At 34.0% G+C, this 22,071-nt stretch overlaps 4 protein-coding genes across 4 annotated transcripts in view; 3 read left to right on the top strand and 1 right to left on the bottom strand.

Annotated features, from left to right (window-relative positions):
* Window positions 1-7,996: 7,996 nt before the first annotated feature.
* On the top strand, window positions 7,997-12,440 carry LOC143608658 (G-type lectin S-receptor-like serine/threonine-protein kinase At4g27290). Its single transcript, XM_077083636.1, has 7 exons — window positions 7,997-9,553; window positions 9,768-9,905; window positions 10,176-10,336; window positions 10,423-10,633; window positions 10,737-10,974; window positions 11,478-11,628; window positions 11,736-12,440. Exons 1-7 carry the CDS (start codon window positions 8,326-8,328, stop codon window positions 12,039-12,041), a joined length of 2,433 nt encoding a protein of 810 aa, XP_076939751.1. The 5' UTR covers window positions 7,997-8,325; the 3' UTR covers window positions 12,042-12,440.
* A 2,862-nt stretch (window positions 12,441-15,302) lies between these two features.
* LOC143608604 (uncharacterized) overlaps window positions 15,303-22,071 on the top strand; it is a 41,134-nt gene continuing 34,365 nt past the window's right edge. Inside the window, exon 1 of the mRNA XM_077083606.1 lies at window positions 15,303-15,533. The gene's annotated coding sequence lies outside the window, so the exon portion shown is untranslated. The remainder of the gene's footprint in view (window positions 15,534-22,071) is intronic.
* On the bottom strand, window positions 16,666-17,190 carry LOC143608606 (uncharacterized). Its single transcript, XM_077083608.1, has one exon. It carries the CDS (start codon window positions 17,188-17,190, stop codon window positions 16,666-16,668), a length of 525 nt encoding a protein of 174 aa, XP_076939723.1.
* LOC143608605 (protein NLP7-like) lies at window positions 18,825-20,730 on the top strand. The gene is made up of 3 exons (XM_077083607.1): window positions 18,825-18,948; window positions 19,671-20,478; window positions 20,555-20,730. Exons 1-3 carry the CDS (start codon window positions 18,910-18,912, stop codon window positions 20,728-20,730), a joined length of 1,023 nt encoding a protein of 340 aa, XP_076939722.1. The 5' UTR covers window positions 18,825-18,909.

Genomic DNA, 22,071 nt, shown 5'->3' with positions numbered 1-22,071 from the left:
GAGATTTGGTACCGCAAAATACTCATTGGTTCATTTTGTGATATCTTATTGTTCAATCAAATTTGCGTATGCTCACCATCTTAACGAACCAGCGCCACTTTCATTGGTCCACTTAACTTTTTATATTTTTCTTAATTTGATTTTTGTTTCGATACCATAATGGACGTAACCGAAACCAACCGAATTCGCATCCCAGTGTGTTGACTTACCTCCTTATTTTAGACGGTCAATAATCATGCCTATTAAAACAAAATTCTAAAATTTAAATATCATATTAGTAACAAGTAGAAGAAATATTTCCCATTCATTGAATACTTGAATAAGTAGAGATTATATCGAAACAACATAAAAGCGGGGTAACAAGTTGTGTCACTATCTCTTTTTAAATTGCAAAATCCAGTCATTTAAAAACTAAATTGGTTGATCTTTGAGTCATAATATTACTATACATGACTCGCTGAACTTGGATAAGTAACTCCATAGTTTCAAACGCAAGGAAGCCAAAACGTGTCAGATGCAAATGATATAGATACATGTTGGTTGTCAAGACACGACTTTTCATGTTTAGTCGTCTTCTCATGTTGAAAGAATAAGTACAAAATTAAGTTAGTTATATTATCCCTTAAATTAAATTAAAATAAATTTATATTTATGTTCTTAATATCCATCCAATTTTATACGTGAAAATATAAGAAAATGTATATAACTTAACGAAAACTTAATGAACAATTCAATCATCAAAGTTGGTGTAAAATATATCAAGTTGAAATGTTTTCTTAAAAGTTCTAATAATATGAGCTTGCTTCATTCAGACTTTTGGGCTTCCTTATTTATGAATTGCTCAATTTTGGGGCCATTGCATATGGGCCTCAACAATCAGAGTCAGAACTAGGTTAAAGAAAGATGAATAATTGCTTTGTAAAAGGAACGGTATTTTTAATTTTAAATACTTTGTCAAACCAATTTACATGGAAATTTAGATGTTACTATGTTATAGAAAGTACCAAAGCTTATCATTGCTTTAGGAAAATGTGGCATGATTTAAAATTAAAAATATATGTTAATTCTCAAATGATAGCTTTAATAAATATGCATATGTTGTAAAGTTCAAGACTCAAAAAGATGATGAAAGAATAAGAAAGATTCTTTCAATCAATTTCTCTATAATATAAAATACTTTCAAGCATTTTATAAGAAGTTTAAAACAATAAAACCTTTTTTTTATTAAAAAAGAGCCTCAAATGATTTAACTTATCTTATAAAACTTTTTAGAGACACCACTTCGTTATATCAAACATTTTATAAACTTTAACTTGTTTTATAAAGCTGTCTAAGATTATATAAGACGTGTTCATAAAGTTTATTAAATATAGTTATTTTAAGTAAGTTTAAGTTTATCTTAAACACGCATTGCTTATATTTCGTTTATGTGTTTTTATATACCTAATACTTTTTTACTTTAAAAAACCAAAGTCCAACATGTTTGAGTTGAAACCGGCTCGGATTAGTCAACAAAAGCCAAAATTGGTTTATGATCGATTTCGGTTTGGTTTGAAACCGGTTTCTTGACCAGATTACGATCGGTTCGGGTTTTGATTGGTTTTTGCCCGGATTCGGTTCGGTTAACCGGTTTGGTGGAGAAAATTACAAACCGGTTCCGAACCTACGGTTTCAATTTGTTTCAAACTGGTTTCTACACAATCGGTTTTAAACCGGTTTGGTTTAGGTTCGATTTTCGGGACAATTAGGTTAACCGGTTTATTTGCCCACCTCTGAAGATTAATATGATTTATTTTTAGTATAAACAAAATGAGTAGGGGTGCTTTGTGTCAAGATTTACAATAAATTCCGTGTTCATGTTTTTTAGACTGATTTCACAAAAATTGTAACTAAGTGCCATGAGTAAATATGAGTGAGTGTATAATTTTGGGAAAAAGAAATAAGTTAAATAACAAACCTTATATCATGTTACTATTTTACATTATCTTATTAAGCACTATCACTTGTTTAGTTTCTTTTAATATATGTTTAGAGAAAGAATTATAGAAATTGAACATTCACACGACATTGTTGAGAGTTCCATGTGAAGATGTCAGTCGTATGTTAAACATTCTTAAAAACACGTCACTCGTATTTAATTATTTATCTTATGATCATTTGGAATTACCAAAATGTGTTGTCTCTTGTTGAGTTGTTGACCCAAACACCTCCCAAAAGTCGTTAATTAAGTTAGAAAATTTCACTAGCTTTACACTTTAAATGCATATAACGATATTGTATGTATATATTTATTTATTTTCATTAGGAAAATTTGTTTTAACTAGTCTCAACTATGTTCTAATGGTAAATAATAGTCTAACTTTATACTTGGCTGATTGCGGTCACAACTAAATGTGTATTTGTTTTCAACGGTCTGTGACTAATGGATGCGTAACTCCGTTCTCTTGCTTACGTGGCACGTCCAACTGTGAAAAATAATTATCTTATGTGACACGATTACATGGTATGAATTCTTTGTAAACATCTTTTACGTATCGTACAAACAGTTAAACTCCATCTTTTAATTCAGTTCGTAAACGTGTTAGTGACCAAAAAAAAACCTATATGACTTCCGCTAGGAGTGTGAAAGAAACAAAAAAAAAAAAAAATTGACCCGAAACCGAAAAAATCAAAAAATCCAAATGGAAAAAACTGAACCAAAACAAAAACTGACGGTTTAGTTTTATGTTTTGTAAAAACCGAGCTAATGGTTCGGTTATGGTTTTGCATGTAATAAAAACTGAAAAAACCGAACCGAATTTATATTTTATTTTTTATTATAAGTAATTAATAAGAATTTAATAAATATGTAACTCAAATAATTCTAGCGTAATGTATAATAGTTTGTTAGTTAACAATTAACAAAATTATATATACCTATATTCATTAATTCTGGCCAACTTTCTTTTCGGTCTAAAATTTTCAAGTTCAAATGGCAATAACCGAAAAACCAAAACTGAACGGTTTTTAAAATCCAAAAACTAAAGTTTTGGTTTTCACCCTAAATCGTACCAAAGTGCACTCCGCTATTTAGAACTATATAAAATCCAATATGGTTTCGTCATAAGCCGAACTGAAAACCCCACCAATACTCGTACGTTGTCGATCAAGTATCTGCTAGTGGTTGTGCTCATTGCTCAAGAACTAGTGTGTGTGTTGGAAGCCAAAATTACAAATGCTTTTGAGACCATAAATCATAAACAATACTAAGAAAATAAACAAACAATCATGGATGATCTTTTTTGTTATGCTCAAATTTCAAAGTTGTTGAATTTGTTATTTGGTACGAGGGATATCATACGCACACGATGATATAATCAAATATTGCATGCGTTTGAGATCCCTAAACTATTATATATAATTAATTTCATGCATGACAAAACCATTGATTTGAGGGTTTTGCATGGAACATGATAAAATGTGAATCCCAATTTTAAATCAAAGTTTAGGAAGATGGGATTCCTAATTCCATGGAAGAAACATCTTATCAAGACCGATTCTCGTTATCATATTCTTAGAAGGGGTCATAAGCGAGCTAAGCTGAGCTGAGCTGGCTCTTTATCTTAACGAGCGAAATGTGGACCCCATTCTCAGCTCCTAAAAGTTCGAGCCAGCCCGTTATTATTTAAATTAATTTAAGTTTATGTTGTGTAGTTATTTTTACATGTTGCATAATTTTGTCTGTAGTTAATAAAGATTTAAGTGTACTTTATTTATTTCATGTGTAATTTACTTTATTTGCATAATGCGTATTTATGACACGGAAGGACCTTGCATGATTTTGACGTTAAACATCATTTGTACAATAAACTGTACGTCCCTATTTATGTATATGAAAAAGAAAAAAAAATATATTAACACTACATCATGCATGATTAATAAACTATAAATTAAATTTGGTTATGTTATTAGGTTACAATTTATATATATTAAAATTTTGGGTTCCGAGCATGTTTGAAATCCAGAATTTATAGTTTTGGATAATAAATCATTTGTACAATAAATCGTTAGAATTTATATATATTAAAATTTTGGATAATAAATCATGCTCGGTGGCGCAAAGGTTGGGTTCGGAAGGGTGGCGTTGGCAAAGGCTTTTGAGAGGTGGAGTCGAACTGACTTCCTTTGATGATCTGGTTCATTCTACTTCTGAGGTGCATCTTGGGGATAGTATGGATCGTTGGCAATGGGTTTGTAATGGGGTGGTAGGGTTCTCAGTTAAAGATATGAGGTTGTTGATGGAGGGACACTTTCTGCCAACCAGTGTTTCTCCAACTATTTGGTATAAACACATTCAGAGAAAGATCAATATTTGTGCTTGGAGGATTATGATGGATCGGCTCCCCACCCGATGTAATTTGGTGGACAGAAATGTTAAACATGTCCAACACCAATTCAGATTGATGACTCTAAGAATCTTGGAGAGTATTTAATATAATAATAAGTTTGTTATTATAGATAAGTTAGTCTTATCTTTAATCCTATTTGTTTTGGATTCAAATTATGTATTTGAGTTGGTATAGGATTAGGAACCATGGGTTTATATAAACCATTGGTTTAATGTGTTAGTAAATTATTAAGTTTTTCTCGTTAGTCGTTTTCTTAATAAAAGAGTCGATAGTGTGTTGATCAAATTCTTTGTTCGTGTTTTTGATTCACCTGCCAAAAGTTTAACAAGTGGTATCAGAGCTTAGGGCTCGTACCGAAAGCGGTTTGAAGATCGGAGGCAGCCTCCGCCGGCAGGTTTGTCCGTCGGTGGAGGGCAAGGGTGAAGAGCGGTTTTGAGAGTCGTTTTTGGAGAAGAAGGATCGAGCAGCCATTCACGGGGCTGCTAGGCGGTGCTTGAGTGAAGACGTAAAAAAAAGGGTGTTGTTCGTCTACACAAAATTTGTTGGTTGTGTGTCAATCAAGTTTAATTATTTGATCCTATCTTGGGTTTGTGTGTTGGTCGGTGGAATAAAGAAAGAAAAATAACAAGGAATCTAATGGAGGAGTTGCATGTTTGTTCTTAGCCGCCATAGTGGAATTATTAAAGATAACAAGTATCAATTGTGTCCAAGATTTGCATGATTTTTTTCTTGTTCGTAAAACTCAGAACAAGACAAGAAAATATCATGGTCAAGCTCTTTAGGTTTCGATTGCCGTGAGGTTCGATCGAAGGTGTGTCCGAAACGCGATAAGTTTTTTTTTTATTGAAGGTGTGTCCGTGTTTTGATCGCGGTAAGTTCCTTATCGAACAAAGGTGTGTCCCGGTTATGATCGAGGTGAGTTAGTTTCCGATCGAAGGTGTGTCCGGGTTCCGATCCTGAACAAGTTGTTTGTCGGGTTAGTGGTTGAACCGCTCGAAGTCAAGGGAAACGAAGACCGGCTGTTTTAGTTCGTTTAGAACAGAGAAACCGGTCGAACAAGGTGAGTCCATGTTCCGATCGCGGTGAGTTTTCGATCGAACCGATTGCGGTGAGTTCATGGTTGAAAGATGGGGCGTATGTGCTCCGATCGCGGTATGTTCTTGATTGAAATTTGAAAGTGCCCAAATTTGATCGCGACAAAGGTTCAATCGAAGGGTAGGCTGAATTCAGTCATAGGAGCAAAGTAGCGTTGTATCGCTGACGTGATCAAGAACAGGTGAACATGTAGCAGGTAAACATATATGTGTGTGTGAAAATAGAAAAAGAGAATTTGGTTTCCCAAGCATTACAAGGAAGTTCATGGATCACAATTAGGCAAAGTTGGTGTTGCATGTATTATATCACTAATTCATGGCTTAAGGGTAGCATATATGTTTTAGTTGGGTACTATTCGGATGGCCCGATTTGCAGCGGTTTAGTGGAGAACTAGTGAAGACTAATAACAGTTACAAGGTGGTTTAGGTTCGCCGGTATAACGGAGTGCAAGTGTACAATGAGGTTGTGTGTCAATTTAGTTTCGCTGTTCATTGAGTTGACTGTTTCCGTGATGATGTGCCGTCACCGTGTGTCGGGATGGTTAAATCTCCGTGTGTCGAGCAGTGATGTTGTACCATGATCGTGTGTCGGTATGGTTAAATCTATGTGTGTCGGGATGATTAAATCTCCGTGTGTCGAGGAGTGATGGTGTGCCATCACCGTGTGTCAGGGTGATTAATCTCCGTGTGTCGGGGTCATTTATTGGACTGAATTGATGACCCAACAGTCTTGAGTGACAGCGTTATCAGGCAGTCTAAACGGAACAAAAACATCATATGTTGGGGTCCGACTTCGGGACCAAATCGTAACGTATAGGTCAGGAGTGGTTCGCAATGTTGACAACAACGAGGGATGAATTTCGGAGCTGGAACCGGTGACTAAAAGTGGCCACGTAGTTATGGTTTGGGGCTGTAAAAATAGAAGACATCGGGCTCAATGATTTTGGTTTTGGTTTGTAACGAATAGTGGGTTCATAGGAGACCACCGAAGATAAGGCATGCTACATATGTGTTTGGAGGTGAGTTGAATTATATCCTAGATCTTGTGTGGATTAAGGAATAACGGACCAAGATGCAACTTCGTGTGAAGGCGTGTGATGAGTCCAAGAATCAAGTCCAAAGATATACGAGTGTTGCGGGTTGTGAGAGACCTTAAAGGAACAAGTATGAATCTAGAGGGAGTGTTGGAATCAACATTTGAGCCGATGTCTTAAGACATGACCTGTTGTGTTGAGACGCAAGTTGTTTCGAGTCGAGGTGCTTCGTGTGTGTCACGGTTAGATGAAGATTGGTGTTGAGAGGGAGTGTTAAACATGTCCAACACCAATTCAGATTGATGACTCCAAGTATCTTGAAGAGTATTTAATATAATAATAATAAGTTTATTATTATAGATAAGTTAGTCTTATCTTTAACCCTATTTGTTTTGGATTCAAATTATGTATTTGAGTTAGTATAGGATTAGGAACCATGGGTTTATATAAACCATTGGTTTAATGTGTTAGTAAATTATTAAGTTTTTCTCGTTAGTCGTTTTCTTAATAAAAGAGTCGATCGTGTGTTGATCAAATTATGTGTTCGTGTTTTTGATTCACCTGCCAAAAGTTTAACAAGAAATATAGATATTCCCTCTGTTCTGTGTCCGTTTTGTAACCTTTGGCCGGAGTCGGCTAGTCATATTTTTGGTGTTTGTCCTTCTATCTCTCAGATTTGGAGCAAAATTGCCACTTGGTTGGATATTCGGTTTCCGGTGGATCGATCTCCTTCCCCCTCATGAATTGGTTTAGTTCGACTCACTTAGTGGAAAAGAAGAAAGAGTTAGTTGGTTCGATTATCTTTATCACTTGGTGGAATATTTGGAGGCTGAGAAATGACATCATCTTCAATTTAAAAGGAAGTAAGGACCGCCTTTTTGATGACATCGTTCAATTATCTTTTTTTTTTGGTATAGTGGTCGGTCTAGTAAATGTCATGTTTCTTGGACAGAGTGGTTGTTAAACCCTCTGATGTATGTGTAACGCTTTCCTTGTTTCTCCCCGTCTAGTTTCTTGCTAGTCGTGGTTTTGTTTCTTTTTTATATATATATTTGACGCCTTTCAAAAATTTTTTTTTGGGCTTTACTTAATCACTTAAAACAAGCTTAACAAAAGGCCAACGATCTGAGCTTACCTTGGCTCGGCTCGGCTCAAGAACAAATGAGCTAATTTTGAGCAAGTCATGAGCTTTTTGAACATCTCTATCTATTAAAAGCTTTTTCTTGTTAGCAAAAATGACAATATTGGTCAGTATAAAGAGTAACTGGGAAAGGTCTCACATGGTGGACCCGGATCCAATCCATGACCCAAAAACCAAAATATTTTCAAGATTTTCTCTTAATTAACTATTATTTATTTATCAACCTACCATCACTTTGCAATCTTTGTGGGATTGAGGGAACTTGAGTTCAAAAGTCTAGAGACAAAACACTACATGATTTAAGCTTCTTATCATATGCACTAGTGCACTACTTTCATACAACTCTCACATAATTTCTAACTTAACATAGCAACTTGTTTCACAACAGTTATTTTATCTTAGCTTACTCAAGTAAAATAACGCGTTGTTTTTTCAAATTCGTGTATGATAATCTCGGCCATGAAGATATTTAAGCCGAAATCATACACTTGTTTCGTGCAGCCGACTTCAATATCCAGCAGGTACAAATACAATATATTACCATGCTTATGAATAAATTAAAAGACAAGAAAATGGTCTTTTACTTAGAACCAAAGTGATCATATATTCTTATTTTCATGAAACATGACTACTTTCTTTTTTAATAAAAATGCAGCTTCAAATTATTCATGATCCCTTTTCTTCTAATTCAAATCGTCTCGGGTTCAACCGACACCATCACTTCAACTTTCCCATTGAAAGACGGTGCGACGATAGTTTCAGCCCATGGGCTCTTCGAGTTAGGCTTTTTCAGCCCGGGAACTTCAAAAAACCGGTACATTGGCATATGGTACAAAAGCATACCAACAAAAACAGTTGTTTGGGTTGCAAATAGAGAGACCCCGGTTACTGATAACTCGGGTATGCTAAAGATCACAAATCCCGGGTTACTCACCATTTCAAATAATAATAATATGATCATATGGTCTTCTAATTATTCGAAACATGTTCAAAATCCTATAGCACAACTTTTAGACACCGGGAATCTTGTTGTGCGAGATGCAAATGATAATTCAAATTACTTATGGCAAAGTTTTGATTACCCGGGTGACACAATGCTACCCGGGATGAAAATGGGCAAGGATTTGCGAACCGGGCGGGAAAGTTACATCACATCATGGAAAAATGATGATGATCCATCGACGGGTGAGTATATGTTCGGGTGTGATCTTCGTGGGTACCCGCACCAAATTATTAGAAAAAATGGTGTGCTTCAATATAGAAGTGAGCCATGGAATGGTATTGATTTTGGTGGAATTTCAGTTTTGCCACAAAATGCTATTTATAAGTTTGATATGGTTTTTAATGAAAATGAGGTTTTTTATACTTATGTTATGTTGAACTCCTCAATGATATCAAGGTTGACCATGAATCATTCCGGTATTGCGCAAAGATGGGTGTGGGCTGACCAAGTAAAAGATTGGGTTGTTTATTTTTCGATACCAATAACCGACGGCTGCGATTTGGTGTGTGGTGCTTATGGTAGTTGTGCTATCAATAGTTTTCCGAAATGTGGTTGTTTGGATAAGTTTGTGCCAAAGTATCAAAATGAATGGAATGGTGCAAATTGGTCTAAAGGGTGTGTGAGGAGGAAGGCATTGGATTGTAAGAAGGACGGGTTTGTGAAGCACGCGAATATCAAGTTGCCTGATTTGCAATATTCGGTTTTTTATAAAAATGTGACGTTGTCGCAATGTGAGAAGTTGTGTTTGAGGAATTGCTCATGTATGGCCTATGCGAATATATTGAAGACGGGTGGGACGGGGTGTATGATTTGGACTGGTGATTTGGTTGATATTCAAGAAGGCCCGTCGTTTTCGTCGGTACTCTATATCAAGATGGCCTTCTCTGTGTTAGGTAACTATAATAACTTATTTTTAGTCATATGTTAAATGTTACATGGAGAGAGTATATGAATATGTATTAAAAATGACCAAAGTAATAACCTTCTGATAGATGCTTGACTATTCTTAGTTTATTTCTTTTAACTTATGTTTGCTTGACTATTTTTTCTTTATAATTTCTTTTTTAACTAATTACCCGAATACTAACTGTTTTGATATGAAAAAAGGCGTCACACGTTCTCATAAGAAGAAGCGCAAAATGATACCGATGATTGTTGCATTAGTTGGCGGGGCCTTAGTAAGCGGGGGCCTTATGTTTGTTTTTTGGAAGAAATGGAAAAAGAAATCTGTTTCGAAAGGAGAAGGTAAGAAATTAAAACCTCCTAGATCATTTTATTCAGAGTTACGTTTATATTGAAATACTTTAGTTTTTTGTATCGTTGATACGTGGAGTATTTATAAAGAAAACTATTTGTTTTTTAACAAGTAATGTTTTGGGCCGACACAAGCCGGCCCATTTGACTGGAGACTAGCCCATTTTGTCACCTATTAACATTTATCTAACAGTTTAAAGAACAAAAAAGGTTATTTTGTGCCAAAAGTGTTTTTTAACCTTTACCTTTTTACCATTGTAGAGGAACAAGCGGGAACCGATACCGATCAACTTTACACCAATGAGAGCCAGAAGGAAGATCTCGAGCTGCCATTATTTCGTTTATCCGAAATAGTTAAAGCTACGCATAACTTTTCGTATAATAATAAGCTTGGAGAAGGTGGTTATGGACCCGTTTACAAGGTTAGTTATAGACTACTTGTACCCCTATTAGCTAGCATTTTATTACTAGTTTGATTGTATTTTTATTAAACGTATGTTAATCTCAGGGTGTTCTTCAAGATGGAAAAGAAATAGCTGTGAAACGACTCTCAAAAACATCGAGCCAAGGGCTTGACGAGTTCAAAAACGAAGTTATTTGCATATCTAAACTTCAACATAGAAATCTTGTAAGGCTTCTTGGATGCTGCATTCAAGGAGATGAGCAAATGTTAATCTATGAATACATGCCTAATAAAAGCCTTGATTACTTCATATTCGGTTCGTTTCCTTCTCATATATTCATATTAATTACAAACTTATGTTTATATTAATTTGTCGCGTATGAACTAGTATAAAATGATTTTTGTCATTTTTTGGTTAGATGAAAGCCGCCGAAAGTTACTTGATTGGCCTGAACGCTTCAACATTATAAACGGGATTGCACGTGGACTTCAGTATCTTCATGAAGATTCAAGATTGAGAATTATTCATAGAGATCTTAAAGCTAGCAATATTTTGTTGGATTTTGATATGAATCCGAAGATATCTGATTTTGGCATGGCTAGAAGCTTTATAGGAGATGAAACACAAGCAAATACAATGAAAGTTGTTGGAACTTAGTATGTTTTTCCATACTCTTTTCTTTCTCAATTTTCATGTTAGGATTGGGTGCAAAATTGGGTCAAATCGGGTAAATTTTAATACGGGCCGGGTTGGGATCATGTTAACCCAAAACAACCCCCCCCCCCCCAATTTTGTGTATTTTACAAATAATAAAATTGGTTTCAAAAATTGTAACTTACATAATGGGGTAGATGGATGGGTCGGGTAACTGGTCAAAATGGTAATTTTTAATGCGGGTTTGGCTAGACAACACTTTTTGTCGCATTTTTCGTACATTATAAAACTGACAAACTTTTCTATAGAACTATGCTACTAAAAAGTAATAAACTTTTTTTTAATAAGACAATTTACGAGGCTGTATGCTTTAAAATTTACAAGTTAGACAACTTTCTAGTTTCAACCTGTTTGTCCGAAAATTTACGAGTACTCTTTAAGGGTTTTTTGGTGTTTTTTTATTACAAACATTTTTACCGTTCTTATAGTTGTTCTTGTTTTGTAGTGGTTACATGTCTCCAGAATACGCAGTGGATGGTGTTTTCTCAATAAAATCAGATGTATTTAGTTTTGGGGTTTTGGTATTGGAGATCGTGAGCGGGAAGCAAAATCGAGGGTTTTTCCATCATAACCACCATCATAACCTTCTAGGACATGTAAGTATCTCCTATAAGTGCAAGCCGGATGGGTTGGGTAACGGGTCAATTTGTCCATTATTTAGCTTTCATATATACTAAAATATATTTTTCTTGACATATTTTAGGCATGGTTACTTTATCAAGAAGGTCAGTTAATGGAGCTCATTGACCCAACAATAACCAACTCGTGTCATTTATACGAAGTGTTAAGATCGCTCGAATTGGCCTTATTGTGTGTACAAAGAAACCCCGATGACAGACCAAGTATGTCTACAGTTGTAGTGACACTAAGTAGTGAAGGAGAATTACCCGAGCCCAAACAACCCGGTTTCTTTTACACCGAGCATGTTCCTAGAGACGACAAGTCATCAAGCACCCATGCACCATCATCAACCAACGCAATGACCATCACACTCGTGGATGGACGTTAGATAACGTTGTTCATAAGTTGTTTAATAATCAAATGTCTATTTGTAAGTTATGTGTAAATTTATGTTTGGTTTGAAACTTAAAAGGTTTGTTGAGGATATATATGTTGTTTTGTTGTTGGGTTACTTGGTTTCTTTGTCTTTTAAGTATATAAGTTACTAATATTATTTGATTTACTATGAAATGGGTAAATAGGCATTTTTAGTGTCATAAGTAACTGATTTTTATTTCATTTACTAAATATAATAATATAATGAAATTTGGCAGGGTGTAAATGAGTTAAGCCGCTCATAAGCTACTCAAGTTTTGCTCGCTAAAAGCTCGAATCCAACTAAGCTTAAACAAGATCGAGCCTAAAACTATGCATGTTTAATAAACGAGTCTGTCATGGGTTATAGTACTGCACTGTTATGGGTCAAACTTATGCACTTTATAGGTTTAAATTCTACGTTGTATTGGGTTTAAATACTGTTAAAACTTGTGTTTAAACTTTGCACATTTTGAATGTTTGTGTTAAAACGGTGCAATGGATGGGTTGAGCTTTGAACGGTTTGAAAAGTTTGTGTAAAATAAGTGCGTTAAATTATGAATGTTTTAAGACCTTGAGTTTGAGCTTCAAAAATATGGTGCTAATTGCCATAAAACATCAAACACATGATCTTGCATTGGTATTGTGTGATCATAAAAGTTCAAAACGTTTTGGACATTTTGACTCATTTGATTCCTAAATTATTATGTTCTTGTGTCTTGATTTGATCAAATAAATTGGTCTTGGTTAATCGAGTCGGTATTAATCATTCACTTAAACAAAAGTTAATTAATCCAAGTAAGAACATGCTGTGTATAGAATTAGATCAGATAACCGAAATGAAAAATTATGTATCAAAGAATGTTTGTAATCTCATTAAGTGTAAATTAGTTGTTATGTGCCATTCAAAAAAATATATATCTGGAAGTTATGCATTTAAGTTGTGTAGTGAAAGTGGAAAATGACAATCATGGTCTCTTTTTATGAGAGTTTCGACGATGAAGATTAGTGGTCAAACAATGTAGAGGACGTAACTAAGGCGTGTAAGGCTATGACAAATATTGATTTCGTCACGATGCAAATGGTTGACACCTGAATTTTTAATTTTAAGTTATTATTTTTCCGATTGAGAATTTATTATCTGTGTTTTAGTTTGTTATATGATTTTTTTTAAAGTTTGTATGGGTATATATGAAATTGCCCCTAATTTAATGTTATATTATCACTTATTTGACATTTGTAAGGCTTCGCTCGTGCTACTAGCTAGAAAACTCTAATAAGAATAAAAGCATAATAAACTTTGTAAAATATATACAAATAAAGAAACTAGCGTAAGGTCTATACAATATATCGTGAGAGGATTGATAAACTAACATAAACAAGTACCGCGTTGCAACTTGTGACATACACATGTGCCAATGGTCAACGACGGATCATACATCTCTGGTACTACGTAAAAAGCTTATGCGTCATAAAAGGCTATTCGACTCATATATACGGTGTTAAAATGGGGAAGGCTATTCGACTCTAATAGACTGTATTTGTTAAAATGGGGGTCTATGTCAAACTTAAAATAACTTATTTGTAACAATTGTTGTTCGATAATATAATATCTGCAGAAAAATAAAACGTTAAAATGAACAATTTTATGCATTTAAGTGATGTGAATTCTAGAAATAACTATACTGATGGATTAACTATCAACTGATGTGAATTTTAGAAATAGATCACAAAAGTGCAATTAAGTAAATAGTAAAGTGTTACCTCAAAACAACCTAAAACTACAAATTAACTACTCCATTAGTCCATTTAGGGGGTGGTGTACCCAAGTCAATGGTTAACCAATATGATAATGCTAAGTTAACCAAAATAAACCCAACTAAAAATCTACAATCATCTACTCAACCCGAGTACTACTTTCACTCACCTTCACTACTCGGAAGTTCGGAAGTGGGAGGCGGTTTTCCCAGACTACCTGGCCTACTCGGCCCAGCCGAGTTCTCAACCCCTTCCACCCTTAGGCAAAACACCCTTTTATTTTATCCACCGCTCTATATATTACTGGATACATTGCATTTTATTAATAAAAAATAGAGTTTATTGTCACAAACTCATGGGCTATATAAAGTGTGTGTAACCGGTAATAATAAAACAAAATTTCAGATAAAAATGCTATATTTTGTAAAGAAAAATTGGGTTGTTTAAAAAGACAAGTTATCATTTTTGGACATGAGTTTATTCACTTATCAGATTTAAAATTATTTTTCGTATTATACCATACACGGTTTAATGATTATTAGGATATATCATACAAGTGTACAACATGAAAACAATCTGTAAAACAGTGAGTAAAGTGTAAGTCAACTATAGAAGAGGGATGTTTTTGCAATCTTGATCAGAGAGTAGCATATATCTACCTATACTAATAAAAGAAAATAATTCTGACACATGTCATTCTGAGGTTGATTCTCACTATCAAATTCCCTCCAAAATCACTTTCTATTGATGGAAAAGAAAAAAAAATCTTGATTTTAAATATAGTATTAATCTCTATTGATTAAATTATTAATACAATAAATTATATTCTAAACATACTTAATATAAAAAATATTAATATAATAATTATGTGTCATAAATATATTTTATTTAAGATTGAAATGCATATATAAAAGAGTTTATGTTTAAAAAGTACATTAACATTTAATTTTTTGAGACATCTTTAAATTGAAGAAAGCTATAATAAACTTTTTTTTTATTTTTAAACAAATATTTAGTCTTAAAAATCATAAACAAATCTTTCATTCTTTATATTCATTATAAGACTATTGTGATAGTTGAACAACGGTGTGTTTATAAGGACAACATGAAAGTTGTTTAAAAAGGAAAATCTGGTGTCTTTTTTGTCTATGGCCGGGTGTGAAGCGTATAACATTTTTGTGAAAGACTTTTGCTACATCTTTCACATCGAAATGACTCATTGTTTTAAATGTTGCTTCTGGTGGCATTGCTTTATTATTGTATACCGATAGTATAACAACCCATTCTTGATTTAAAATTCAATTTTTTTATGATATAAAACGACTATATTTGTAATACATTTTTTAACATAGTATAAAGAGATTTAATTATATTTTTTTTATTTGTATTTAATTATTCATTATAATTTATACATTAATTTATCTCGTGTAATACACGGGTTTCTAAAGCTAGTTAATAAATAAAAGACTTGTCGTGTTCATTTGTTCAGTGTGAATCAAAAAAGTCAACTAAATTTGATATATGATCGAGCATTGAACCTTTCCTTCAATCTGTCTTCAAGTAAATTAAGATATGAGTACAGACGACGTCTCCGAATTCCTAAAATCGTTTCCTCCAAACTCTCTTCATTACAGGCAACCTGAATTTAGCTATCATCCATGGGTTTTTTGGAGCCAAAATGAAGGATCTGAAAATAATTCATATTCAGGTGAGTTGCTCACTTATGTTTTCCTTTTTAATCGTTATGGATAATTAATTACAAGGGTGTAGCGACACAGCTTGTTGCCTGTTTACCTGTCTCTTTATTGTAATTGGATTTTTTATTTGTTTTATATGAAATATTACCTATTTATTTGGTAAAAAAAAAGAAATATTAATCACTGTAAACTACGCAGCTGATGTTGGCACTAAATATGTTTCACTTCTATGATTAATAATTGACGTTATATTTTCCTTTTTTTTGTTAAGATGAGAAATGAAATCTGTGTATTTACTAATATATAACTATTGTAAATTACGCACCTGATCTTGGCATTCCCATGATTCACAAGAAGATAAAATCTGCGTTTTCTAAACTTAAATATGTATTCTTGTTGGACTTAATTGGATCGAGCAACACGAACAACACCGATAGTTTGCGAGAACTCATGACTCTTTCAATATTATTAAGAACGAATACTACACAAAATACAATAACACTAAACCATCTATTTATACTAAAACTATGACTTACTCATCAAGAAACCTAATTAGACTCAAACTAGAAAACTAAATAAATTAATAATAATAACCAAAACTTATTCCTAATTTAATAAACTAAACCGACTCAAACTCAAACTCTTTAAACTTTAAACCTTTATCAAGATTAATACTTCATTCACCCCCTTAATCTTGATATGGACTCGTCACTCGTCACTCTTCAAAATAGTGTTGGATCCAAATCTTCACGAACCAAATTAGTAGCTTCTTCTTTGGGTTTTGGCTCGGGGCACTCATATGCAAAATGACCATACTCGAGACAACTATAGCATCTGATATGAGCTTTACCTCGACCCATACCTTTCTCCTTTTGATTTTCACTGGGTTGGAATCAATCTCCTCTACCTCGTCCAACGCCACGTCCTCTACCTCGGCCACGCCCATGGTCACTTTTCCCTCGTCCACAACATTCACAAACATCCTCTTCATTCTTCGAACTTTCCTGTCCATCAGTTTTAGTTAGCGACAACTTACTTTGACCGCTATCACCCGTCTCATCTTGCTCTCTGATTCGTTCCTCATAGGCCTTCAACCTGCCTATTGCTTCTTCGAATGGCATGGTGTCAAGATCTGAATATTGTTCAATAGAAGCAACAATCTGAAGATATTTCTTTTGACACTGAATCTAACAGCTTTCGCACTAAGACTTCATCTTCGAGATTTGAACCAAGACTAGTATATCTTGATACAAATCCGGCTAACTTTCCGACAAAGTTTTCAATTGTATCTGTCTCATTCATTCGGAGTTGCTCAAATTCTCTTCTTAAACTTGCTAAACGTGCCCTTTGTACCCTGTCAGCACCAAGAAACCTTACACGTAAAGCTTCCCATATGTCTTTCACACTTCGGTTCCTAGCAACTTGAAGAAGTATATCCTCTGGTAAAGCTTGATAGAGAATCGCCCTTGCAATCTTGTTCTTCTTTTCATCAACGGCTCCACCGGTTACCGGCTTAATTGTCTCCCACAACCCTTGTGCATCCAAAACTGACTCCATGAGAATTGTCCAAGTGTTGTAGTTCATTGTTGTCAATCTTGGTACTTGAAACGAGGTGTTGTTGTTTTCTCGAACCGGGACATTCCCTGCATTGTTTGCATTATCACCCATTCTTTCTTCAGATCTTCTTAACATCACACAATTCGTCCTCTTTGATCGCTCACAAAGATTACGATCACAGCGAATATTACAGATTTACGCTACTGCTTCTTTCAACGAATCACACAGATTAACGTTGCGTCTTCTTCTTTCAACGAATCACACAGATTGACGTTGATTTTTCTTCTCGATCGTTCACACAGATACGACCGTCTTTGTCTTCTTGATCGTTCACACAGATACGATCGTCTTCTTCACTGTTTGATTGCTACACTATTGCAATCCGTCTTCTTAGGTGGGACGTTCGATCTTATTCCTTGCTGCTCAAGTCTTCGGTTCGGCTGCTTGACACTTCCGCTTGGTAGAATAATCAATTCACCAACATGCTTTGTTTTCTTCTGGTTTCTCGATCGAATTTGTGGCTAGGAAGGTTTCCTTCAAAAACTAATTAATTCACCAATTCTTTCTTGAATTTAGTACAGCTAGTGGTGCCTATTATTTTTAACTAATTCACCACGTCTCCTAATTAAACCTTCTTGCAATTTAATTTACCTACCTGATTCTTGAATTAATTCCACTGACGTTTGCTTCTTTGGTCGACAATTCCCAACCAAAAATATTAGAGTTGCCAACTTACTTGATTTCTTTTTTCGATCAAATTCGACTCCTCTCCAATATCGATGCCTTCAAAAATTGAAAGTCTTCACGGCTCTATTTGAACTCCCGCTCTGATACCAATTGTTGGACTTAATTGGATCGAGCAACACGAACAACACCGATAGTTTGCGAGAACTCACGACTCTTTCAATATTATTAAGAACGAATACCACACAAAATACAATAACCCTAAACCATCTATTTATACTAAAACTATGACTTACTCATCACTCAAACTAGGAAACTAAATAAATTAATAATAATAACCAAAACTTATTCCTAATTTAATAAACTAAACCGACTCAAACTCAAACTCTTTAAACTTTAAACCTTTATCAAGATTAATACTTTAATTCTACTGTCAGTTCTGGGCACCTATAACAACCGGTGGCAGACAACTACTTACAACTTCAGGTCAACCGTTTATCGTCCGGACGTTGAAACGTTGTTCCAAAGAGATCGCCAAGTATAGGTTATATACTGAGAAGTATAAATATAATATCGACATGAATAAAGTTGAAATTGAAGGGGATCACACGATCATAAACGGTGGACCAGCCACGGCATTCATCAATCGTCTGCCATGTATATATCGACGAGAGGATTGTGATGACAAGGAATTCAAACTTTCTTTTTTATTCCTATTTGTTTCCCTTCTCAAAGCTCATGTATTGGTGTTCTCGAGTTAACTTCTAGAATTAAGACTGCTTTTGTGTCTATTTTTATTTCAAGAACGATTGGGGCAGTAAAGGTATGAGTTTGCCTGGCCCTTTTAATATCTTTATTGTTTCTTTCAGTGGCGGATCCAGGAATTTTTTTTAGGTGGTTCCCTCTTAATTTATAAGGTGGTTCCTACGCGTCTTCTATATATCCGTACACTATTATTTCGAAACTCGGGTGGTTCCGAGGAACCACCCGCTTGTATGCTGGATCCGCCCCTGGTTTCTTTAAACCGGAACCACCCGCTTGTATGCTGGATCCGCCCCTGGTTTCTTTAAACCTAAAGCTCCATCGATGTGTTCATTGCTAAACACATTTAATCTAGTTTCCTACTTCTCTTCATAGAAAGCTGGTATGGATGTGATTCATGTACAAGATCTTATACCATACAAGGTAAGGCTTCCAATAATAAATAAAAAAAATAGAGTGTCATATAACAGTTGAATTTAATGATCTATTTCATTCTTGTTAGAAATAAAGTAGAAACTCTATAAAATAATACACTTAGGACCACCAAAATTTATTAATTAAAAGAGTTATTAATTAATCGATAAATTAATAATTATTAATTTATATGTTAATTAATATTTTATTAATTTATAGTAGAATACTTAGTTTACAAACAATTTTCAAACTTTCACTTAATTATTGTATACAATGCATGTATATCAAATGAACGACCCTATTTGAAAGAAACCTTCAATCTCCCCATTCGCGAAACGAAGCTATTAAAGCGGCAATCACATTGAACAATTTCTTGTTGAGCTATGAGAAAACAACACCAGAAGTTCTTACCATGCTAAGGAAAATTAGAGACGAGATTCAAGGGGAAATTGATTTCAACAAAAAACAAAAGACAATTGATTCATTTTTCAAGAAACCTTCATAAATCATTCATGTAATATGCTATATATAAGAAATTATTAATTTATATTTTATATGGGGTCTAAAGAAATTATCAAAAATGTATTATCTTATAATTTTAGCGAATTATTAATTTAGCACTCTATCCCCGAGTCGGGACCGGCAAAAAAATATTATCTTAGAGAGTTTATTAAATAATCAGTATTAATTTATCGAGTTTCTACTGTATGATGTTTACAATTCTAAAACAGACTACAAATGGTCTCAAACTTTCCAAGGACGAAATCGAAGAGGCACTAAAGGTAATTTGTGAATCACATAACTTAGCTCTAGCTCAAGTTTGGATCGCTTATGAGGATAAAAGTCATGTGATTTCGTCGTTTCCTTTAGAGGACCCTCATATAAACCGATTGTTAGCGATCAAGTTGACTGGTTATCTTTATGCTAAAGAAAACGATGCAATTGATGATTTTAGTCATTACTTTAGCATGTGTGATGTAATTCCTCGTGGACTAGCTTCGGATGGATTTCCAGTACTAGAGACACTGCAAGATTATGGATCACGCTATATTTCTGTTCTTCAGTCCAATAAGCTCGTAACTTGGGATCCTGAATTATTTAATTTGACTAGCGTGTTTGCAATATGCTTGAGGAGTAACAACACTGGTAATTTTAATTATGCGTTTGAATTCATATGGACCAAACAATCAAACTATGTTAACTATTTGGAGGCCATTATTCGTACATTAAAAATGTGTTTGCCAAGTTACAAGTTTGCGTCCGGTATAGAACTAGGTGACGAGTTAGATATTATTGTTGCTCAGAGTGATACACAGAGTACAGATGATAAAATTGGTGAAGCTGAAACGTTTAAAATTTTTAGAGAAAAAAGATCAACACCAATGCCGAAACCAACAGAAGAAGGAACGAAAGCAAAGGTCGGGGACTACATTGCACCTTCTAGGGCGGTATGCAAGACAGCTCCAAAAGTATTACCTCGAATAGTCATTGAGGAACAATTTGGAAAAACCATGAAAGAAGCTGCAAAAAACCTTAAAGGTAAATTGATTATAATATTCTATATTAAAATCATATCTTTCTTAACAATTTTAGCAACTTTGTTATTGTGCTATAGTATCTTTATCCACATTAAAACGTAGATTAAAAGACCTTTGCATCTCGGAGTGGCCAGAACCAAATTATGAGAAGAAAAAAGCAAAAACTTTGTCCATTGATCAAATTAACACAAATAAAGAAGACAATGGAGCAATTCAGGAGCCATTGGCCGTTAAATTTACCAAGATACCTTAACTATAAAAGCTGAGCTTGGAGATGATATGATTAAATTTCCTATCCATATCTCGCAGGCAACATTTTTAACTCTCGTTGAACAAATTGGTAACAGGTTCGATGGTCTCAGGATGTTTAAGATCAAGTACCGTGACGAAGCTGGAGATTGGATACTATTAAGATCTGATGAAGAACTAAGTTATTGTATCGAAAATTTGAGAAAAATGGATTCAAATGAAGTTCGATTGCGTGTGCTACCATTTACATAATCAATATCTGGTCTTTGTTGTTCTAATGGAATCTGTTTTAATAAATAAATGTATTTGTTTCCTTTAATTATTTGCAATTGTCATGACTTTTTTCTTTATTACAATTAAAATACTTGTATTTGAATGTTTCATGGTGAAACTAATTTAGCAATTTTCGTGATTGGATCACTTCTCTATTGTGAACTTTTAGAAACCAGTTTTATATCCGTCTCAGTCCAGATTTTTCAAAATTATAAACTAAAAACTTAACCAAAATGCTCATCCTAAATAACTTATTAAATGACTGCAAAATTAATACGAAAAGCTCATAAATCTATTTTCGAACCTAATAACATGATATAGAAATGTTTACTCGGTTTGGAACCAAATATTTTCACACGTGATCAAAAAAAATAAAAACATACTTTTACCGACTTACATTTGTTTTCCTTTTGCAGCAGTTACATGTCTTTGAAATACATAGTGGATGGTGTTTTCTTTATAAAACCATGTGTATTTAGTTTTGGTGTTGGAGTTTGTAAGTGGAAAGAGTAATTGAGAGTTTTTTCAACGTGACCGCCATCATAACCTTCTTGGACATGTAAGTATCTTATATAAGTGGCCAAACGGAGTTTTTAGGCAACAAGCCAATCTAAGCTCGGGTCAACACATATAACTTTTGACCCGTTCATTTTTCCACATCGAGTTAACTTTATATAGATATTTAATTTCAAATCTTTCATTTTTTTAAAGATTTTAGGCATGGTTACTTTATTAAGAAGGGCAGTCAATGGAGCTCATTGACCCAAGTATCACCAATTCATGCCTTTGATACGAAGTATTTCATAATTTCTCATATGTTTATAATGATTTTGATGAAATATAGAAAATGAATCTCATGACACATAAAATTGAATAAAAACCTTAATAAATAAGGAGATGTTGATAGATGTACGATAATAAGTATTCAAAAATCAAGAATCATACACACTTTCAGTTAACCAACAAAACAAATAATGTAGCCCATTTTCAATAAATCTAACTTAAAAAAATACTAAAAATAAAATAAATGGGTTATGTTGGGTTAAGTGGGCTACTATATCTTTTGTTATCA

The sequence above is a fragment of the Bidens hawaiensis genome, unplaced genomic scaffold, assembly GCF_021521415.1.
Source record: "Bidens hawaiensis isolate Kalapana, Puna unplaced genomic scaffold, B.hawaiensis_p1.1 tig00419396_1, whole genome shotgun sequence".
Lineage (NCBI taxonomy): Eukaryota > Viridiplantae > Streptophyta > Magnoliopsida > Asterales > Asteraceae > Bidens > Bidens hawaiensis.
This window is presented reverse-complemented; position numbering and strand designations above follow the sequence as displayed.